Source organism: Mytilus californianus, unplaced genomic scaffold (genome assembly GCF_021869535.1).
Source record: "Mytilus californianus isolate M0D057914Y unplaced genomic scaffold, xbMytCali1.0.p SCAF_14, whole genome shotgun sequence".
Classification (NCBI taxonomy): domain Eukaryota; kingdom Metazoa; phylum Mollusca; class Bivalvia; order Mytilida; family Mytilidae; genus Mytilus; species Mytilus californianus.
The window spans coordinates 906,864-926,739 of record NW_026262626.1 but is presented as its reverse complement, the minus strand read 5'-3'; the positions used below and the strand labels follow the sequence as shown (position 1 = coordinate 926,739).

Sequence of the window (19,876 nt, the reverse complement as noted above, 5' to 3'; positions counted from 1 at the left end):
TTTCGACCGGACGTGGCTGTGTATTTATATATCCATCAAATACAAACGGTAGCCCTATTTAGCAATGGTTTACTGTCGGACGAATTAGTCGTCCAGGAATGACCATATATCTATACCCCAGTCAACCTTGGAGTTGAATAAATATAGATTATATCACTGCATCGAGTGTGATACGATATGTCTCCACTCGAAACAGTTACATATTCAAATTAAAGGCTTGTAGAGCGTTAGGAATATTTAAAATTTAACTATCAAGAATACATACAGGGCCTTTTTAAAGCTTACTATGCGATATCGGTTTAGACAATTGTTAATCGCGTTTGAAAAATATTTTAAACTTGGGTGATTTTGAGCTTTATACATATATATAAACATTTTTTCTAAAGATCTGTTTTGACCTCTGGATGTCTTTTAGTGTTTTTTATTGTTGAGTTGATGTCTCATTGATGCTTAAACCACAGTTAATCTTTATCAGATCAATCCGTATATATGTGTTGCAGCATTAAATTTTGCTTGTCAATAAATTTTATTTCTTTGCTGTAAAATGTCTCTTTTCAATTAAACTATTACATTTAACTTGTATTTCTCTCACAGTTTTCATTCCGTTTTACGAGTCTTGAACTCCTTTATTTTCCTGCTGCAATTCTACTCTAAAATGAGAGCAAATATTTGTTTATTAAATACTCAATCTCTTTCCCATACAAAATATCTGAAATAAACTTTCTACGCATGCTATTGGTTGAATAAATTTAATAAACCCACCAGTTTCCAATTTCAATAAATTATAAAAACAAACCAATTTGTCCAAGATCTAACAAAACCATAAATTAATGATATCTATTGGGGACAATAATGGTCCTCTAACCAAACAGTGGTAAAAATGTTACTAACGGTAACTTAGCAATACACACAGTTATGTATGAGGTGTGTTCACGTTTCTCCAACATTTGATAATTAGACTAGAACAACATTTAGGATTAGGGGGTCCTCTTAAGGACTGACATCTTGATATTAACCTGTAATTCACCTGTTCTTAACTAAAATGTTGTTAAAAGGGGTATTTTTTTAAAAATGTATTGTAAAATATTAACAAAACATATAATTTTTACAATAATTGATTTTTCATATAAATATTTTTTTTTAAATACTTTCCCAAGATTTTAAAAGTCGATATAATATAGCAAAGTGATGTTACTTTGTTTTCATATTTTTTCTGATATATAGATAGATCTTTATTCTCATTAACTAAATAACATAGTTACAGAGATGAAAATATAAACAAAATACAACATATTTTGCATGTGTGAAATATACATAAATAAATGTAATTTAACCAGGAGGACAGACTTTCACAGATATATAGTTTATAAATCTACACAATTTTTCTAGTAAGACAATATTGACTGTAGTGAATACATTTTTAAATTTAAAAATATTAATATTTGTACAACAATAGTGTGGTAAATATTTATATCGTTCTTTTTTGAAAAAAGGACAAGACATTACATAATGGAATTCATCACCGATGTCAGTAGATTCACAAAGGTGGCATAGTCTCTGTATTTTCCATTATGATGTATTATTGATTACAATGTTGCGATCTTGAATAAAAATAAACATTTTATATTCTGGGAGCTTTTAAGAATTTATTATAGGATGAGTCATTAAGCTTATATAAAAGTATCAAACGCTGCTTATTATCAAAGATGTAGTATATTTAAATTCTTTGTCAGCTTGCATTAATTGTCCAAAGCTTACGTGACAAATCGAGAATACTTGTAGCTCACAATTCAACAAGCCAGTTCCCACAGTTAAACACCCTACAGTTCACGTCGTGATGTACCCAATTTGTATTCTCCCTTTTTCGTGGAAAAAGTGAACAGATATACAACTGACTCTTCCATTTGCTTAAGACAGCATGCCGAGAACATTGACTCCGGCTCTTATGATAAACAGACAGAACGACCAGGTAGACGATATATAGTTCTTCGCACTAGAAGACAACAGCTTTCGATGACTATATACGTACATAAAACTTCGTTTTTGCGCATCGTTTTAGATTTGGATAACTACAAAAACATATCAAGTAATAGGATAAAAATAATTACGTAACATTTCTGGTTATATTCAACCAAAAATATATGAAAAACCAATTATTGTAAAAAAAATTAATTTTTTTGTTAATGTCTTAATAAATATGATTTTAAAACAATCCCCCTTTTTACAATATTATAGTTAAGAAAATTTACAGGTGAATCACAGGTAAATATCAAGATGCAGCTCCTTAATTGGACCCCCTAATCCTTAATGTTGTTTTGTCTAATTATCAAATGTTGGAGAAACGTGAATAAACCATGTATGATAAGATAATTTTTCTTTAAAATACCGGCAGACTGATGCTATTAATAATGTGTTTAAAACAAAACAAATATTGAGAGTGGATTTAAAGGAGTGATTTTTAAAAACTTTTGTCATGCAATTGTTAAAAAGGCTGGTGAAGATAACATTGATGGAGTTATTGATCTAGCATAACAAAGTTCAAACATAGTAGATATAACAATACTGTTGATAAAATACTTACCAAGCAACTATTGCATGAGCAATGTGAATTGATGCAAGATCCTTTTGCTTCACAACCATCTAGCATACCTAAACAACAACCTTTACATCCGCTATCATCGAGGTTTCCATTAGAACAGAATGTGCTTGTACATGTCGAATGGGGTTCTTTTATGGCTAACAAATAAAATATATTAATTGCAATTAAAAGTATCAGCGGCTTACATGCATATATACTTTTATTTTGGCATTGCACAATTCATTTCTTCTTTGGCTGTCCATGGAGTTAAATCACTAAATCACTGGGATGTGTTTTAATTGATTTTAGTCTCTAATGCATGATTTTTTATTATTAAGTATTTAGTACGACGATAAATTTTCACTTCTGTACTCGTACTGTGAACAACAAATTAATTTTTTTTTGTAAAAAAATGTTGCCATACTCCTAACAACAAAATTATTATATTAAAATTTACCTGTGTACGTTATTTTATTTAACGCCAGTTTGTCCCAGTTAGAGTTATCTTTTTGACATTGTTCCTACAACTTTTTCATTAATTTTTTTTCCATATTGTGTCATAGATCAAACTTATTCGTTAAGTGTATGTTTACTTGTTTTTGTTTACATGTCTTTTTGATCGAGTTAAGCCATTTCAATTGATATTTTATAGTGTGTCTTTTTATGTTGTAATGTTACACTACTGTTTCCGGTTAGGGTGAAGGTTGGCGCCTGTTGAAACGTTTAAACCCGCTGCATTTGTATGCACCAGTCCTAAGTCAGGAGCTTGTTCAGTGGTTGTCGTTTGTTGGTTTGGTTCATAAGTGTTTCACGTTTCTCGTTTTTTATATAGATTAGACCGTTGGTTTTCCTTGTTTTCCACTAGTCATTTTTGGGCCCTTTATAGCTTGCTGTTCGGTGTGAGCTAAGGCGTACTTTGACCTATAATTGTTACCTTTTATACATTGAGACTTGAATGGAGAGTTGTCTCATTCACTCATACCACGTTTTCTTATGTATATATCTAAAATTTTCGAAAGGAAACACCATTGAAGACTTAGAAAATGTGGTTTACTGAATGAAAATGCTAATATCTGCAAGGTGCATTACGTAAAAATAGAGAGAGAAGATTTCAAGTACAACAAACAGACAAATCAATGGATAAAATTAAATATAAGGAAAGGACAAATATCGATTACAAAATTTTACGCAAACATTGTATTTAAGGTGTCAGACCACCAATTCAAAGTTCCTATCTATCCAACTAATTTAGCAATTTTTCTCAGCTTTCTAAATATTTGACATTCAGTTTAACTTCATAGAAACCAGGTATATCCTATACTGTACATGTATCACCTTTCTTCATGTCAGTTTTCAACCAATGTTTAAAGTCTTGGAATGAAATAATATTGTTCGGAAGTCAAGTTCTACTACAAATAATCCCTGTTTTTTTCTGGAAATCTTTAATAAGTATTCTTTGGAGCGCATTAATCTTCAATTTTAATGTTCGCTTTAAATGGTCTACATATATTTCTCTTTCACCAAAAGTTTCATTTCTGCAAATTTGTTTGTTAGTTTAAGTAAACGATGACATCAAAGTACTATTTTTTGTCAGGGAAGGGCTACTTTTACATACGTTCTAAATTGAAGTAGGTGAATTAGTGGTCTGACACCTTAAATAACACGGACCTTATCATAAACTGGAGGAACCTAGGTCTATTAGAGGGATACGTAGTTCCTGTTCAATATGGTGTACTCGTGTTCCTCGTTCAAGTGAAAATACGGTGCTAATCCGCATTCGGTTGATGTTAAAATTTAGGAAATTAGAACGAGATTTTTGTTTCGATTAAAGAAACATATCCGTTGTCATCTGTGACAAAGATATTCCATAGCAGTCAACCAAATCATGATTACGTCCGTTAAAATTTCGGAGGGATCAGTTCAACTTTACCACTTGGAACCCTAGATGCAATATCTTCCTTGTAAGTAGTAACACTTTTATCAAGGAAATCATGATAGAAATCACAAGCTCTGGAATATCGTACCAGCTGGGAGACATATATTCCATATGTGAGCACTGCCTGCCTTGTCGTTAGTCGAATCTTTTCCCTTTCTAAATGCAAGTCTAGATATAAGGCAGACAAAGCTATATCACGGTGTCCTTTATTTCAAATTCCTTTTGATAGATGCAGTAGATAGAGTTATGAGGACCTTCTCTTGCTTATAGACAAGTTCCAGCATTTGATGATGGTTAAAGAATAACTTAGAATATGGGACAATTAAGGTGACAATACCAACCACTAAAACACGACTCATACCAGACAAAAAAATGTACAAACGAAAAGAACGAGAAACCCATTGTCGTAATAGCCAAACTTGGTAAATTCACATAATGTAGTGAGACTGAAGAAGTTGTACGTGCACAGTAACCTATCCATTTGTTTTCAGTCAACGTCAAATGTTGTAAAAGTATAACACACAATATAAATCTACACTTTATAACAATGCACAAAGCTCGTGTCGTATATTAGCTATTAAAGATTCGGGATAACAAAATCTAAACAAATTCAAAAGTGAAGAAACAACTGCCTGATTTAAGCTTACAACATTAAACGATTAACAAATATGACAGACAGTAACCAACGACAACCACCAGATTACAGGTCTCTTGCTTTATATTTTATGATGTTTCTTTTGTAAGTCTAGTTGGACATTGTGTTATGTCTTATCGTTTTTGGTTTGAATTCTATATTTATTTTCTATATGTATGTAAAAGTTAAGATAATTAATCAGCTAGTTCATTTATATGGTCTTTAGTTTAAAGAAACTATATGCACAGGATTTTTTTGATTTTACACAGTTTTGATTAAGAAGAAAAACTCACATGGTTAGAAAATATAAATAATTACACCATTACTAACACAATTCTATATTAATATTCTTTTATTGGTTAGAAAATACCTAAAATAACACCATTACAAACTAAATCCCAATTTTATATTCTATTTTTAGATATTTACCTGTGACGTCACTTTTTGTGGGCGTTGATACATTCGTGTGACGCATAGTTCAAAATTGTATTGTGGTGTACTGGTGAAAGGGAGGTGTCTGTTGTTATTCTGTGGTTTACATGTTGTAATGTACTATTATATTATTTATTTATGTATTTTTCTGTCCTGAGTGTTCTTGCGTTTATTTATACTGTATTCCTGTCACGTAATGTTGTCATTTTAGCGGTATTTTTAACATTGTCATATGAGCGGGAGGTTTGGCTAGCCATAAAACCAGGTTTAACCCATCATGTTTTCTTAACATGTCCTGTAACAAGTCAGGAATATGGCAGTTGTTATCAAATAATCCGTTTTTGTGTAAGTTGGCGCTTGTTTTTTGCAGCAATTCAGTGTTTCTGTTGTTCCGTTGTTTTCCTCTTATAGTTGATGTGTTTCCCTCGGGTTTAGTTTGTGACTCGGATTTGTTTTTACTTAATCGATTTATGACTATTGAACAGTGGTATACTACTGTTGCCTTTATTTATACAAGCACATACAGTATGTGGCGGGATTCAACATTTTTATAGAAATAAACGTAAATAAAACAGGAGTAAATGTGACAGAAATACGGATGAATCAATCTTATAATTGCCAAAGGTTTTCATTGCATATAATTGTTTTACCTACGCTGTTTAATTGGGCACCATTGAGATACTCCAATAAATTGGTATATCGTTTATTTTAAAGTTGATTTGACGAATTATGAAAACATCGGAAACAAAACTAATGCGTAGTGTTGCTCATTTATTTATTTATCATCTAGATATTCATTTAGTGTTTAATGTTTATGGCTGTTTAAAAACAATAACCACATCATGTATTATGAAATTATGAACTACTTTCTCTCGAAAGTAAACACGGTTTTACATTGTGAAATCTTTTTTTATTGAATTTTAAATGTATAAACACATTCATCCGACTCTTTCAGGATAATATATTGAAAAACAAACAGTAGAAAATACAAAACGACACATATTAAATTGCCTAAAGCTATCCTATTACAACTATTAAACAGACCTTCAATCTGTCGATTTAATAAGACCCTTTGCTATGCTTTAGGTATATGGTTGGGTTTTTTATATGTAGGTCCCTTTACGTCATATACCTCATTACGTGTTTTGGTACTTTAATATCCTTTGCGTTCCTAATGAAGGTAAATACAGACAAGCGTTTCGGACGCAAACAATTCATAAAGTGTTATATTGATATTTTTTGTATACTTCTATGAATGAATTTCTCGTGTGGAATAACTGCGACCCTCTAATAACAGATTTCTTCTATTGCTGTTAGGAAAAAACATTTATCCTTTTTTTACAGATAAAGCATCAAACAACACTGTTTTATATGCAAAAATCATAACCGGACCGTGTCGCTATTTAACTTTAAATTAACAGCAAAAGTGTAAATCCAACATACATTTACCCCAACATTAAATGCGGAAGAGGATGTTTTTAAAAACCACGAATCTTTCCTTCTGTCTTTTGTTTTTTAACATAAAAAAGGAAGAGGAAAATCTCTCATTTCTATATTGCATACCTAAATTACACAAATATCATAAATATAAATAACATTAAATTACCGGATCGTAAAGATCTTCAACTAATTTTTTTAAAAAGTTTTACCACCATTCTTTCTATGTTAAAAGATAGCCCTTCGAAATGGTGTAATGAAGTTTATTCAACCAGCGATATCAATAAGATATCGAGTTTTATGAGATCTAAAGATCTACTCCAAAATTATTACTATTCCCCATGCACAGTTTAAAGATCGACAACATCGTCTCATTAAAATACTTTTTCTACCAAAAAAAAAGGAAACCTAGATACAAATGTCATTTTTGGTCATGAAAATTCCTACTTTGTAAAGAACCACACTGATTCACACAAAAAGTACACCGCAGATGATATAAGCAAATTGCTTGACTTATTTTGACGATAACATATTTGTTAAGTTTGATGAACTGATATTTCAACAAACAGTCAATATTCCTATATGAATTAACTGTGCAAAAGTTATGACCGATTTCTTTTTGTACTCATATAAAGCAGACTTCATACAAAATATTGTTAGAGAAAAACAAGAAAAATTAAACATCTTGCAAAATTCTTTTGTTTCACTTTCAGATATATGGAGGATGTCCTATTACTCAATAACCCATATTTCAGTTGGTGTTTGCATCTCATATATTCCAGTGGATACTGGAACTAGAATATCTGCTTCAAACATTGATCTTTTCCTTGATATTGACACAGATGGGCGACTTCAAACTAGAAATATTGAAACATGCGTTTCCAATTGTCAAGTTCCATTTATTCAGCGGTAGAATACTATTTGCTAATGTATGGTGTTTACATATATAAGTCGATACGTTACGCACATGTATGTTTATGGTCTACAGACTTCATTAGCAGGGGTATGCTCTGTACACAACAACTGCTCCAGCAGAGTTATGAGAAAGAATGACTGAAATCGACACACACAAGTTTTAAGATCAAGGTCAAGAAATCGTTGACCGATACTATTCATGTGTATTTCAATTCACTAGCGACATTTTTTCGTAGTGTTAGATTCTTACATACCAGAATAGTTGTCTAGTCTATTATTTTACAGGCTGTGTTCTATTCCAAAATGTTACATATTAATTGAGTGTGGATTAGTACGACGGGTGATGAATGCATAGCAGAAGGTGCTTATCTTGTCGATGTGCCCGTTCTCACTAGTACTATTAGAGTTCATGTTATTCCATCACAATTTGTTTGTTACTTTGTTTTATCTTCTTCGTCGATTTATGAAAATTTAATATATGTTAACTTCTGTTGATTAAATTGGGTACGAAAGACCGATAGAGCCATTCTGTTTTTAAAAAATTTCAGTTCCAACTTGTTATTCCAATTCGATGTTGACATTTCTCACTTCCAATTTGACATTTCTAACCCTCAAACTTGTCATTTTTTATTTCAAACTCTACATTTCTCAATTCTTATTTTACATTTCTAACTTGAAATGTCAACATAGAAATGAAAAATATCAACTTCGAACTGAGAAATATCAACTTCGAACTGAGAAATATCAACTTCGAACTGAGAAATGTCAACTTCAAACTGAGAAATGTCAACTTTAACTTAGAAATTTCAATTTAGAAGTAAATAATGTTTAAATGGAAATGAGAAATTTTAAAAATAGAATATCCTACCAGTCGTTCATATCATTGGGTCATATATCAAAAGGTTCAATAAAGTGTCTTACAAGTACATCCATTACAATGACAGCCAGTTACTCCATTTTTTGCACTGCATTTTCCACCAGAACTACATCCAATACCAATACAACATCCATTACAAGCAGCGCTGTCTTTAGTGCCAGAACAGAAGTTGTCAGTACATATCCCTTGAATGGACTTCTTTACAACTAATCGAAGATAAAACTAACATTTCACTTATTCACTTAAAGGGCATATACTCATTGAAATGGTTATTCCTGTATCTGTAAAAATATTGCGTAGAAACTATGTCATTTTTTTTTTTAATATTTTCAATTCTTCTTTGAATTTTTTTTCAGCATTTTGTTCTTCTAGTTTTCAGGGTAAAACCGTTCCAAAAATCAAGTAGAGATTGGTACATTTTATGAAAAGAAACTATGGCTTAAAATGAAGATTTATTAATGTTATGCCATAGAAGTGCCATGTAGCATCAAACAGTTACAATATGTTTCGCTGTGTTATTTCAGATTTTTATCCATATGGACAACTTTGGGCAATAAAATTCATTTAAGATACTAATTAGTAGCATAAAATAATATAGCATTACAAAGGATTTACTTGAACATGTCATCTTTTCACAGTTCTAATTTTTATATCAATACCCAACATAGATCCCCTCTATTCGAACGCAGCATTGTGAGGCAGGTTTACTGGAAAATGTGACGAAAACCACCAGACTTGATTTTAATATAACCTTTTGAACAGGAATTGAAGTATCTGATTTTGACCAAGTTTTGTTGCAAGAAGGGCCATTTCCACGCCTATTCTTTAAAATTTTTTTATGGAAAAAGAATGCAGCGGGTACAAAAACAAGAAATGTTTACTTCACATTATAAAGCATTTGAATATTTCGATAATATCAAGTCCGGAAATTTTGTTTTCCGTTTAATTCTTGCATTTTGGTGATATAATTTCAAAAATTGCAATAACGTTGGTACACAACTTCAAATGTACCAACCAAACAATGATACAATTATAGTTTGTACTGCAAGCAATATTCACCAACATTTAAGATTTCAATATCCCATTTAGTGGAACACTATCAATCGATTTTTTTCATAGTGTTGCCAACAACAACGTGTGAATAATTTTTTTTTTGTCAATGTCGGAATCATGAATCATTTAAATTTAATACTGCTTAATAAGCACCAAAGGTATGTAACATATGGAATCATTTATGAAAATGTGTTTTCTTACCTACTGCAAAAACAACAAAAACAAAAAGAACGACTGTATTATTCATATTGAGAAGTTTCTGAAATATAAGAATTACGGTTATAAAATGTATATTTTATTTCGCACGACCATTGTAATTGTAACAATTAGCGTCCATAAGCAACCCAGTAGTGCCCAGTAAAAGCTCCCATATTGACATGAAATATCATTGATGTGGTCATTTTCTGGAAACATACTTTTCATAACATATTAAAAGGATTCGAAACACACGCACAGATAGTGTAAGTTAAATTTGGCATAACTTTTGGGGATGTTTTAGTTCTGAATGCTTTTTATTTTCGGAATTCATTTTGACCTCCAAGCTGTTGGATTCAAGTGCCACTGATGAATCTTGAATAGACGAAATGACAATCTGACATACAAATTTATAAGCCTGGTAACATGGAGAGTTTTTGTCTGTAACAATTTTTGTATGTCGTATGTTTCAAATTTGATATCTTTTCAATAGTATTTTGTCTGTGGTGTTTAAATGGATTTTCATAAAACATTAGAATAATATTGTTTTAAAGATTTGTAACAAATTATCTTTGTTTTTGTTACTTAAAAAACGATTTAAAGAGAATTAAGCATAATCTGACCGACCTTGTAATATTGTCAAATACTTGTAATTTGTAAATGTCTTATTTGTATGGGTCATATATATTTCAAATGTATTCATAACTTTTCATAGGAAAACCATAAAACTCTAACTTTCTGTTGATACAGTCTTTTTTCTTTTTTTTTGTTGTTTTTTTGTTTGTTTGTTTTTTTAACACAAATTAATAAATAGTATTGCACCTTTATTGGTAACAATTTACTTAATCTTCAGCTTTAATTAAGTGTCCATACATATTAATTATTGAATATATAAGGGAAATATTCAATAAGGTAGATCTATAAAGTTAGATATATTTGTGCATGAAAACAGTTTTACATGTTCAAATGTTTACCGGAATACGGTACATTCCCTCACCTATATTGTATATAAAGTTAATAAAGCTTCACTTGTGTGAAATTGATGATGGTATTTTCGTAGCATGACTATTTACATTTTTGGATTTGTCAATAGACTCCAGTTTATAAATATACGTATAGTGTATCTTTCAATTACCAGAAAAAATAGTTTTTTCAACCTAATGTTATCGAAAAAATGATTTTTACAGCATAGTACATGTATAATATAAAAATAAGAAGATGTCGTATAATTGCCAATGAGACAACTCTCCACAGGAGACCAAAATGACACAGAAATTAACAACTATAGGTCACCGTACGGCCTTAAACAAGTTCTTATTATTATATTGGTATAATAGTTGTGTAACAAATTCATTGTTACATGTAGTAAGAAGGCACAGAAACCGAATTTTACCCTTGTATTTAATGAAATGGAAAGATAAGGCATGACTTTTATTTTAATATCTTTGGTTTTATTTCTCAATGCTCTTCAGGTTGCAATTCTGTAAATATAGACAAGGCAATTTCCCATAGGAACTCTTTATACGGCTAAAACTGTACCACTTTTACTAGGAATTTTCCCCAAAAGAAACACCTGTATTTATAAAGTGCAATGTATATTAACATTTATTTAAATATAAAAATCTTGAAAAACACTTTTTCTCACAACAATAGTTATTTATCAGAATCATAGCCTAAAAGAAACCACTGCATATGCTTTAACTTTTCTTTTACAGTACATTTTTATACCCCCATCTCTGTTTCAAGAATTTGAAAACAGGACTTTAATTTATGTCAGCTTACCCTATGTGCATGTTTTCTGACATGAAATGCCTAGAACCTGTATGAAACTATTCTGATAACAAATTGAAACCATTTCAGAATACTATAAATGTTAAGTTTTGTAGTTTTAAATCATTACAACATTCAAGATTATATAAAGTGTCCAATCCTGCTTCTGTCTCCAGTACACATCTTACTGTATGCCTATTTATCTATAAAAGTTCACAATTTCTGCCTCAAATGGTCAGTTTAGAAATCTTGTCACAATAATATTATCTCTTACTATATACCTTACATAATTTGGCTAATATATGACTAGAAGTGTTTAGATAAAGCAATATTTGCAAAATTTGTATATATGAATTAACCAGTCTGATATATGAATTCACTAAAAGTTTTATAGAACTGAGTGATGGAATCTGTTTTTTTTTGCATAAATTAAAAGCACAGGTATTGTTTTCTATACTAAAGACCTTTATAAAAATAAAAAAAAATAGCCTTCATAGGCTAAATTATATGTTTTATGACCCAGGGGCTAGGGATTTTTAAAATAAAACACACTATTGTTAGTTTTATTGAGGTATTTTTGTATCTCTAGCTTGTATTTTTTTATGCCGCGGTCACAAGAAAGCACATTCAGGTGTAACGGCTTACTTTTGGATTTTCGAAGGACAAAAACACCCCAACAACAATATTTATCAATGATCTATGAGTTTCAATGACTGCGAAGAGTAAATATAAGTCATCATAGTTAAGACCCAGGATTTTCTCAATCTTCATGAATTATTTATAAAACTTTATATTTGAGTTAATTTCATTAAGATTCTGGAGATAAACTAGATTTGGTGAAATTCTAATGCAATTTCCCATAGGAACTCCTTTTATGACTAAAACTGTACCACTTTTACTAGGAAGTTTCGTAAAAATTTATATCCTAGAATGGAAAGCTCATATGCACTACTATTTTTTTGATAGGTCAAAATATAGGGCTATGCGGAATATTATCAAGATTTATATGCCCCGAACTTCTTAAAGTTGAAACTTATACTAAAATTCTGTACTAACACTCCCTTCACTTTGGTTTTTCCACAGATTTCAATTTGACCGCTTTTCATGTGTATTAATACTGGTACCATTCCCAAGTTATGTTTCTATGAGATGAAACAAAGAGATCATATCTTGGAACCAGTAGGTAAACAAAGCAAAATATCTATGAATATCATATATCTCCCCAAAAGAGGCGTGGTTTGTGAAACAGTTGTATTTACAAAGTGCAACCTTCAAGCAGTGTAATAAAAGACAATCGATCTCTTAATCAAGCCATTGAACAGTATTGTTTATGCAAAGGTTTAAGCATCTATCTGTTATCGATATTCTTTTGATAAATATATTAAATATAAGATAAACAAATGTGGAATGTTTTAAGGATACAATTCTAATATGACGTTCTTCAAACGTTTTGAGTACACACCCGTGGTAAAATATGAATATATTGATCTGTCAGCTGATCATCGACGTCATGGGTTGTTTGGGCTGTTTCAATCTTACTCCCACGTCGTTTGCTTTTTATGAATGAATAACCCGAGGTCAGACGGTGAAAATGACGTCATTGAACTATGACGTAAAAATGTTAGCATTCTACGGAAAAAAGCACGAATTTGAAACTGAAACTCGTCAAAACATGAAAACATAATTAAATGGCGTGACCCAACACATTTGTAAGAAGTACAAAAAACAACTAATATGAGGGCAAAAAACACAAAATATCGGTTTAACAGTACTCGCAGTTACTGAATGAAAGTTCAAAAGCCAATTACAACACATTGATAAATCTCGTCATCCGAGACTAAAGTATCAATTAGTACAAATTTAATGGATTTAGTGTAAAAAAACGTCATAAATAGTCTGCGAAACGCATGAACGTGTGCAATGCCAAAATCAAAATATAAGTACATAGTATCGGCAGGATGTAGGACTATATAATTTCATAACTATATAGCAATACTTATTTAGGTATGTTGTAAAATATCAAAAAACAAAATCAATAGTAGTACTGATAAAACAAAAGATCTAACTTCAACATGAAATTAGTATCCATTCAGAATAAGGTGTTTAATTGATAAGTTTACATGGATTGTTTCTAAATAAAAAGGCTTTATAAACAGTATTATCGTAAGGTTGTGATACTCGGTTTGTCATCATAATTCTACGAACTGTTTTCCAAAGTTTTCAGACATGAATGATATATCGATATTGATTAACTGAAAATCTTTTATATAGAATAATAAATGTTGTAGGATTAGTTATATTAAGTGGACAACTATCTACCAAGGTAATATTTAGTCATTTTCAGTCTTTCATTTATTAGCACATACTTGCAACTTCTCGTCCAATCATATTGCTTGAATTTGTCTTCTAATTGTCGTAGTACACACTTTTCCTATGCATGAATGACCACAAGGATAAGATTTCATTGTATCGTAATCAAGATGTTAAAAACAAAAAGTGCCTCTGGCTATTTTGGAACAAGATTTTGTGTCCCAAATTAAAAAAGTTAAGTGTTTGTAATTACTTTTTACATTGATTTTTATATATCCTGCTATTAAAATCTTTGGTTTTAAAAAATATATTTAAAATACAAGTTTCTATCATTTATATATCATGTATATATAAAGAATAAACAATGTGGTAATTAATCATCCATTCAGTAACATTATTATGATTATACACAAAAATGTATGTACTATGAAACCTTGTGAAGGGAAATTCAAGCACTTTCATGATGATGATGATGACAATCTTTTTTTTTACTTTCTTAAGATTTTTCAATTCATGATGAACGGATTCATCCTGAATTGCAAAACCGTTATGCCTGAAGGGAATGTGCCACCAATATCTTTATTCTGATAAAGCTTTTAGTTTTACTTTAAATTATAAAAAAAACCTGCAATCTAATAATTGATCTCTAAATCAGAAGAGCATAAGTTAAGGAACAAAATAAGTTTAAATTATTGATAGGTGACGGAACTCTTTTGCGATATATTTGATTTTTAAAAAATGGCGGGAAAAAGTGACTCGGACTTTTTCCTTATATTTAGCATTGGCATTATTTGGGTTTCAAATTGCAGGGCAAGAAATCTAGAATCTGCTTAAATTTTGATAATGACCCTTTTATGAGCTTTTCAAGTCTTCTATGAAAAGAAAAGTGGGTGGTATGGGGCAAAATATTTTACACTGTATCGTAGGAAAAAACCAAAGGAAATCGAACATCTAACAAAAATTATTTAACCTGACATGAGTACATCCTTAAGTCTAATTAAATTCATTTGCTAGTGCCATACCCTATAATCATTTATACTAGGCCCCGAAATGACAAAGTGTGCAATAATTCAAACAAAAAAACTCCATAACTAGTGAGCAGAACAATAAACGAAAAAACAAATATGATTGAGAGCAACCAACAACAACCACTGAATTACAGGCCTTTGACTTGGACAGGCCCATATAGCATACTTTTCAGAAATGTGTGATTCTAGACTGTTCAAATCAATGACAGTCTAGATTGGGACATAAATAGTTTAAGAGTATATCACCCATTCAGTCAAACCGGTTCCTAGTGTATTAAGTTATTTAACATTAACTTATATCGGGTTTCTTTATAGTATGGGTTTCGCTGACTGTTGAAGGCTGTCCAGTGCATTATAATTGCTTATATTGAAAATTATTTGTTTTCCAGAGGATAGTTGTCAACATGGCAATCATACCACATCTACTTATTATTAACTGTATGAATAAACCAGACTTTTGAATATATGTCACTGTGAATACACATTTAACAAAAATTAATATCAACATACGACTTTATACAATGTACAAACAGCCACAGTATTTTCAAACTTGTTTTAGTAAGACAATAAATTCAACGGAAACACACCAACAAATTATCTTTAAACCACAACGACAACAACCGACAACTCTTCTTAAAGTGACTGGTTTAAAATCTTATATCGGACTGATTCGAATCCAAATGTTAACCTAAAACAGAAGGTTTGATTCGTCCTTTTTATTTGCACTAAGTAGTTTATGGATGTTAAAATCTAATAAATCAATTTAGAAGATACAAATCATGGTAACAAATTATACAAAAACTGAGGAAATCGTACGACCTCCAACAGGAGCGAGACCGCGTTAGAGTCTCCATCTATGCATCCACACTCAGCCAAAATGTTTTCACCGAGAAAAGGACACAATCAGATCAGAAGCTTAAGATAAGTGTTGCTTGGTGGAGATTAAACGTTAGTTTTGAATGCTGACATAATAAAAGTAACAATTTTGAAAATAGAAATAGGTATTATAATTGTGTGAATTTTATTTGGATAATTCCTGAATCTTAATATTAACGGTATAGACTTTGGGATTGATTTGGTACTAAATTTGTTTCGGTTTGTTACTTTCTGCTTTCTGAGGGAGGGAAGCTTTATGTAAGAAGGTTTTTTTTTCAAATTTGCTGCGATACGGTTACAGTTTTTAGTGCATATAAAATGCGGGTTATGCGTCAAAGACACATTATAAAGAACGACTACATGCTTGCAAAGGAACAATATTTTCCTTTTAACAGATTATATCTAAATATCCCCCGATGGAGACTATCCAAACAATAGGCATTTAAAATGTTTAAACTGAAGGAGTGACGGCGTGCATATAGCTGAATCTACAAACGTAACGTCTTCAAAATACTTAAATCATTTACGACGTCGAAATTTTTTCCTCAGAAAACAAACGCGTAACAAAAACACTGGACACTTAGTTTATCACATAACTTTAAACATAAACGTTAAACATATTTCTTTTTTTTTTCGAACAACAAAGTGCAGCAAATACACATTCCGGAAATATAAATAAATATATGCTAAGAGCAGTCTAACGGAAATAATAAGCGAATATGTCGTGGACCCTATTCAGAAAATAGCGTTAAAACGTCATTTCTTTAAATTGTAACATAATAGCTGGACATTTAAAATTGTCAGGTGTTCAGCCTGGACTATCGAATCATTCATATTTAGCAGATTTTTTTAAACCTCTTGTTATGCACATATGGAATAAAGCAATTACATATTTTTTCTTACCGATTCTTACATTTTCGAATATTAATCCTTCCAAATTACTACTTCTTACACATAACGAACTACATTCCAAACTCATCTTCCATGGCCGTTTTGGAATTTTGTTGCATTGAATTTCGTGTGACGTCATAGTCCGAATCCGAAAAATTCTATTATAGGAAAATGCGGGAAAATATGTTGAATTTGTATAAATTTTAGGTAAAAAAACTCTATTTTATGCTTATTCAATGTTACAAGTTTCATACATTTTTGACGTTTTCTCTATGGTCGTTTCATACTTTATAGATTTAATTTTGATAACCTTACTAGTAATGTGGATTTTAATGGCTAGCATTCAATATTTTATCATAAAAAAACTATCTATTTAAAAGATATTTTAAACACAGTTGAATAAAACTACTTTTAAATGCGCATTTTACAGTTGCCGTCAACTTTTTGCACGCCGTCTAATGTTGTTTAACATTGATAATAATAAGAGTAAACATCTACACATGTTTAACTTGCTGCATAAATTGGATTGATAGAAAAATAATATTTAATTATATGAATAAAAAGTCAAGTCACTGCATTGAATCATCAAGTCTTCACTTACTTTATTATAGTTTTGTGCACAAAGTCCATCCTGACTTCTAAATTTCATTTATGTAGTGCATTTTACCAAAAAAAATATGATTTATAGGATAATAAAATAATGGGATTTGTGAGTTTTTGAGGAATTAATCATTAGCGTCATACTTCATGTAGTAAAGTTCAATAGGCAAAGTTTGTTTTTTATTCTGTTTCACTCTAGAGATAATTAGTAAGTATTATTAATGAATTTTTTTGTTATATGTCTTGTACGTAAAAAACAGAATACTAATCTTTTGCATACTTTCAGCCCTGAAATGGTTGTTCTCATGTGAATCTTTTGAAGGCAGTGATATTGAAAGGGAGTTTATAATTTGTTAAATAACAATGGAACAGTATTGTAATTACACAAATGTCCTGCTCTTCTGTATTTTTAAAGTTATGGTGTATCTATTCTTGGAATAACTTCTCTTATCGGTGCCACATCATTCTTTCCATTTTAGGCCAGGAAGTGTACTAAAATTCTATATACAGTCTTTCACTTTTCTTTTGATACCTAAATTACCATAATATATTCTACATAGTTTGATATTTACAACTATGCGTAGGAACTGTTTTGTCTTAGATATGTACTACTTTCCAGTATGTTCTTTTTGACCGGACCCGATTGGTGATGTTACATTTTTCAAAGTCTATTCGAATTATTTTTGCGAAGAATTGTGCTCAAACCGGTGCTAGGGGCCGTCTTAAACGTGCAGAGATGTGATAGTTTTATTTTTTGGTTCCGTGTTGAAGGTCTCACTGTTTGAGATAAAGAACCGCATTAAAAGCTGTTCTTTTGCTTTTTTTTTTGTGTTTTGCTGTGCATGTACTGATTTTGTGTCATTGATGAATACCCATATCCTTTGTTTTTCTATTGTCACCCCGCAAATTGATAATTATTTTTGAAAATTGTGTGAAACTTTTGAGTTAAGTATTCCTTTATATAAATATAAGTAAATCACCATTTGTATTCAGAAATCATCAGTAGGCAGATGGTTTAAAAAAACGCCATTCAAAAACTCGTGATGTATTAGTGCAGTAAGCAGTTTCAAAGTTAAGCATTCTTTTAGTTGGATGTCGGGTAAATGAAAAACGCATGCATGTTAAAATGTTTGAATTCTTTAAAATGGACAGGTATTTTTTGCAAATCTCTATTATTCTCAGCACTTGTTTGCTATAATATATCCCCTCTTCTCGCTTGAGCAGCCTTGTGCTTGAGAAATTTTATGCCAAAGTATTATAAAATAAGAAAATGTAAAGGAAAATGCTGAAACCTTTTGGTCCCCACTTTATGACTGGAGAACTTGTACCAACATTAGGGGTTAGAACGGTTTTATAAATATCCCTGGTCATCGAACCCTCAATGGTAAAATTTATTTTCGCTATAATTGCCTTGTTTCATTTCTTTTATAAGGTAATTTGTATGTAAGTAGATAAAAAAAGAAGTTATGTACATGATTTTTAGAAACTGAGAACAAAACTTATGTCACAATCGGCGAATCCCGTATCTAGATGATTAAACGAATATTTGAGGATAGTTCAACAACATAGTTTCCTACAGCTAGCAGCACAGAAAAGAGACACCTATCAGCATTCATTGTTGATGATTCATGTTTTTTTTATTTATGTATTATTCTGTAAAGCTCGTCCAGATACCAGGCTTACAATTTGGTACGCCGAACGCGCGTTTCGTCTTCATAACAGCATAAGAATCTTCAGATTGATATGTATTAATCTTCAAAGAATTTTATTTTTGATATTTTACGCACACTCAAAATTTGATAAATCCATGATTACATACAATACAGTTTTCGGTCAACAAAATGTATCACAGTCATGTAACATTCTTCAGATTTTCAGGAGATATTATTCTTTAAGATATAATTATTTTATTTTACAAACTTTACATGTTTGCTTGAGGGCTTCACGTTCTTGCAAAAATAGCCTTATTTTAAAATCTTGTCACGATCATTTAGATATGAGCTACACCCTTACCTTTCCCTTGACCTCATATTTGTTAACTACATGTATGATTTAAGTTAATGAAAAATTACATCTAACATTTGTTTCTGGCATTTTGTGCGGCAGAATATTCATTTTCATCCTGTCTTGTGAAAAATTATTCATTTTCAGTTCTTACCCGGCCAAGTTATTTATCATCCTCCTGCCGCCTTCCAGAGAATAAAATTGCAATATTGTAAGTTTCAAAACAGAGAAGTGTGTTTGAAAACGAAAGAAGCACGTGTTGCTTTAACCCTTAATGCAATTGCAAGTCTAACTTGAATTTATCATTTTATTTGACACAATATCAAAGTCTTATTCGTGA

At 30.9% G+C, this 19,876-nt stretch overlaps 1 protein-coding gene across 1 annotated transcript in view; it reads right to left on the bottom strand.

The window, feature by feature from the left end:
* Nucleotides 1–488: 488 nt before the first annotated feature.
* Nucleotides 489–19,876, bottom strand: part of LOC127723979 (keratin-associated protein 5-4-like) — a 273,781-nt gene continuing 254,393 nt past the window's right edge. The window contains exons 2-5 of the mRNA XM_052230687.1: nt 10,064–10,121; nt 8,854–9,015; nt 2,582–2,736; nt 489–650 (exon numbers count right to left, since the gene is read on the bottom strand). Coding sequence (XP_052086647.1) covers nt 627–650; nt 2,582–2,736; nt 8,854–9,015; nt 10,064–10,109 — 387 coding nt within the window. The 5' untranslated portion in view covers nt 10,110–10,121 and the 3' untranslated portion in view covers nt 489–626. The remainder of the gene's footprint in view (nt 651–2,581; nt 2,737–8,853; nt 9,016–10,063; nt 10,122–19,876) is intronic.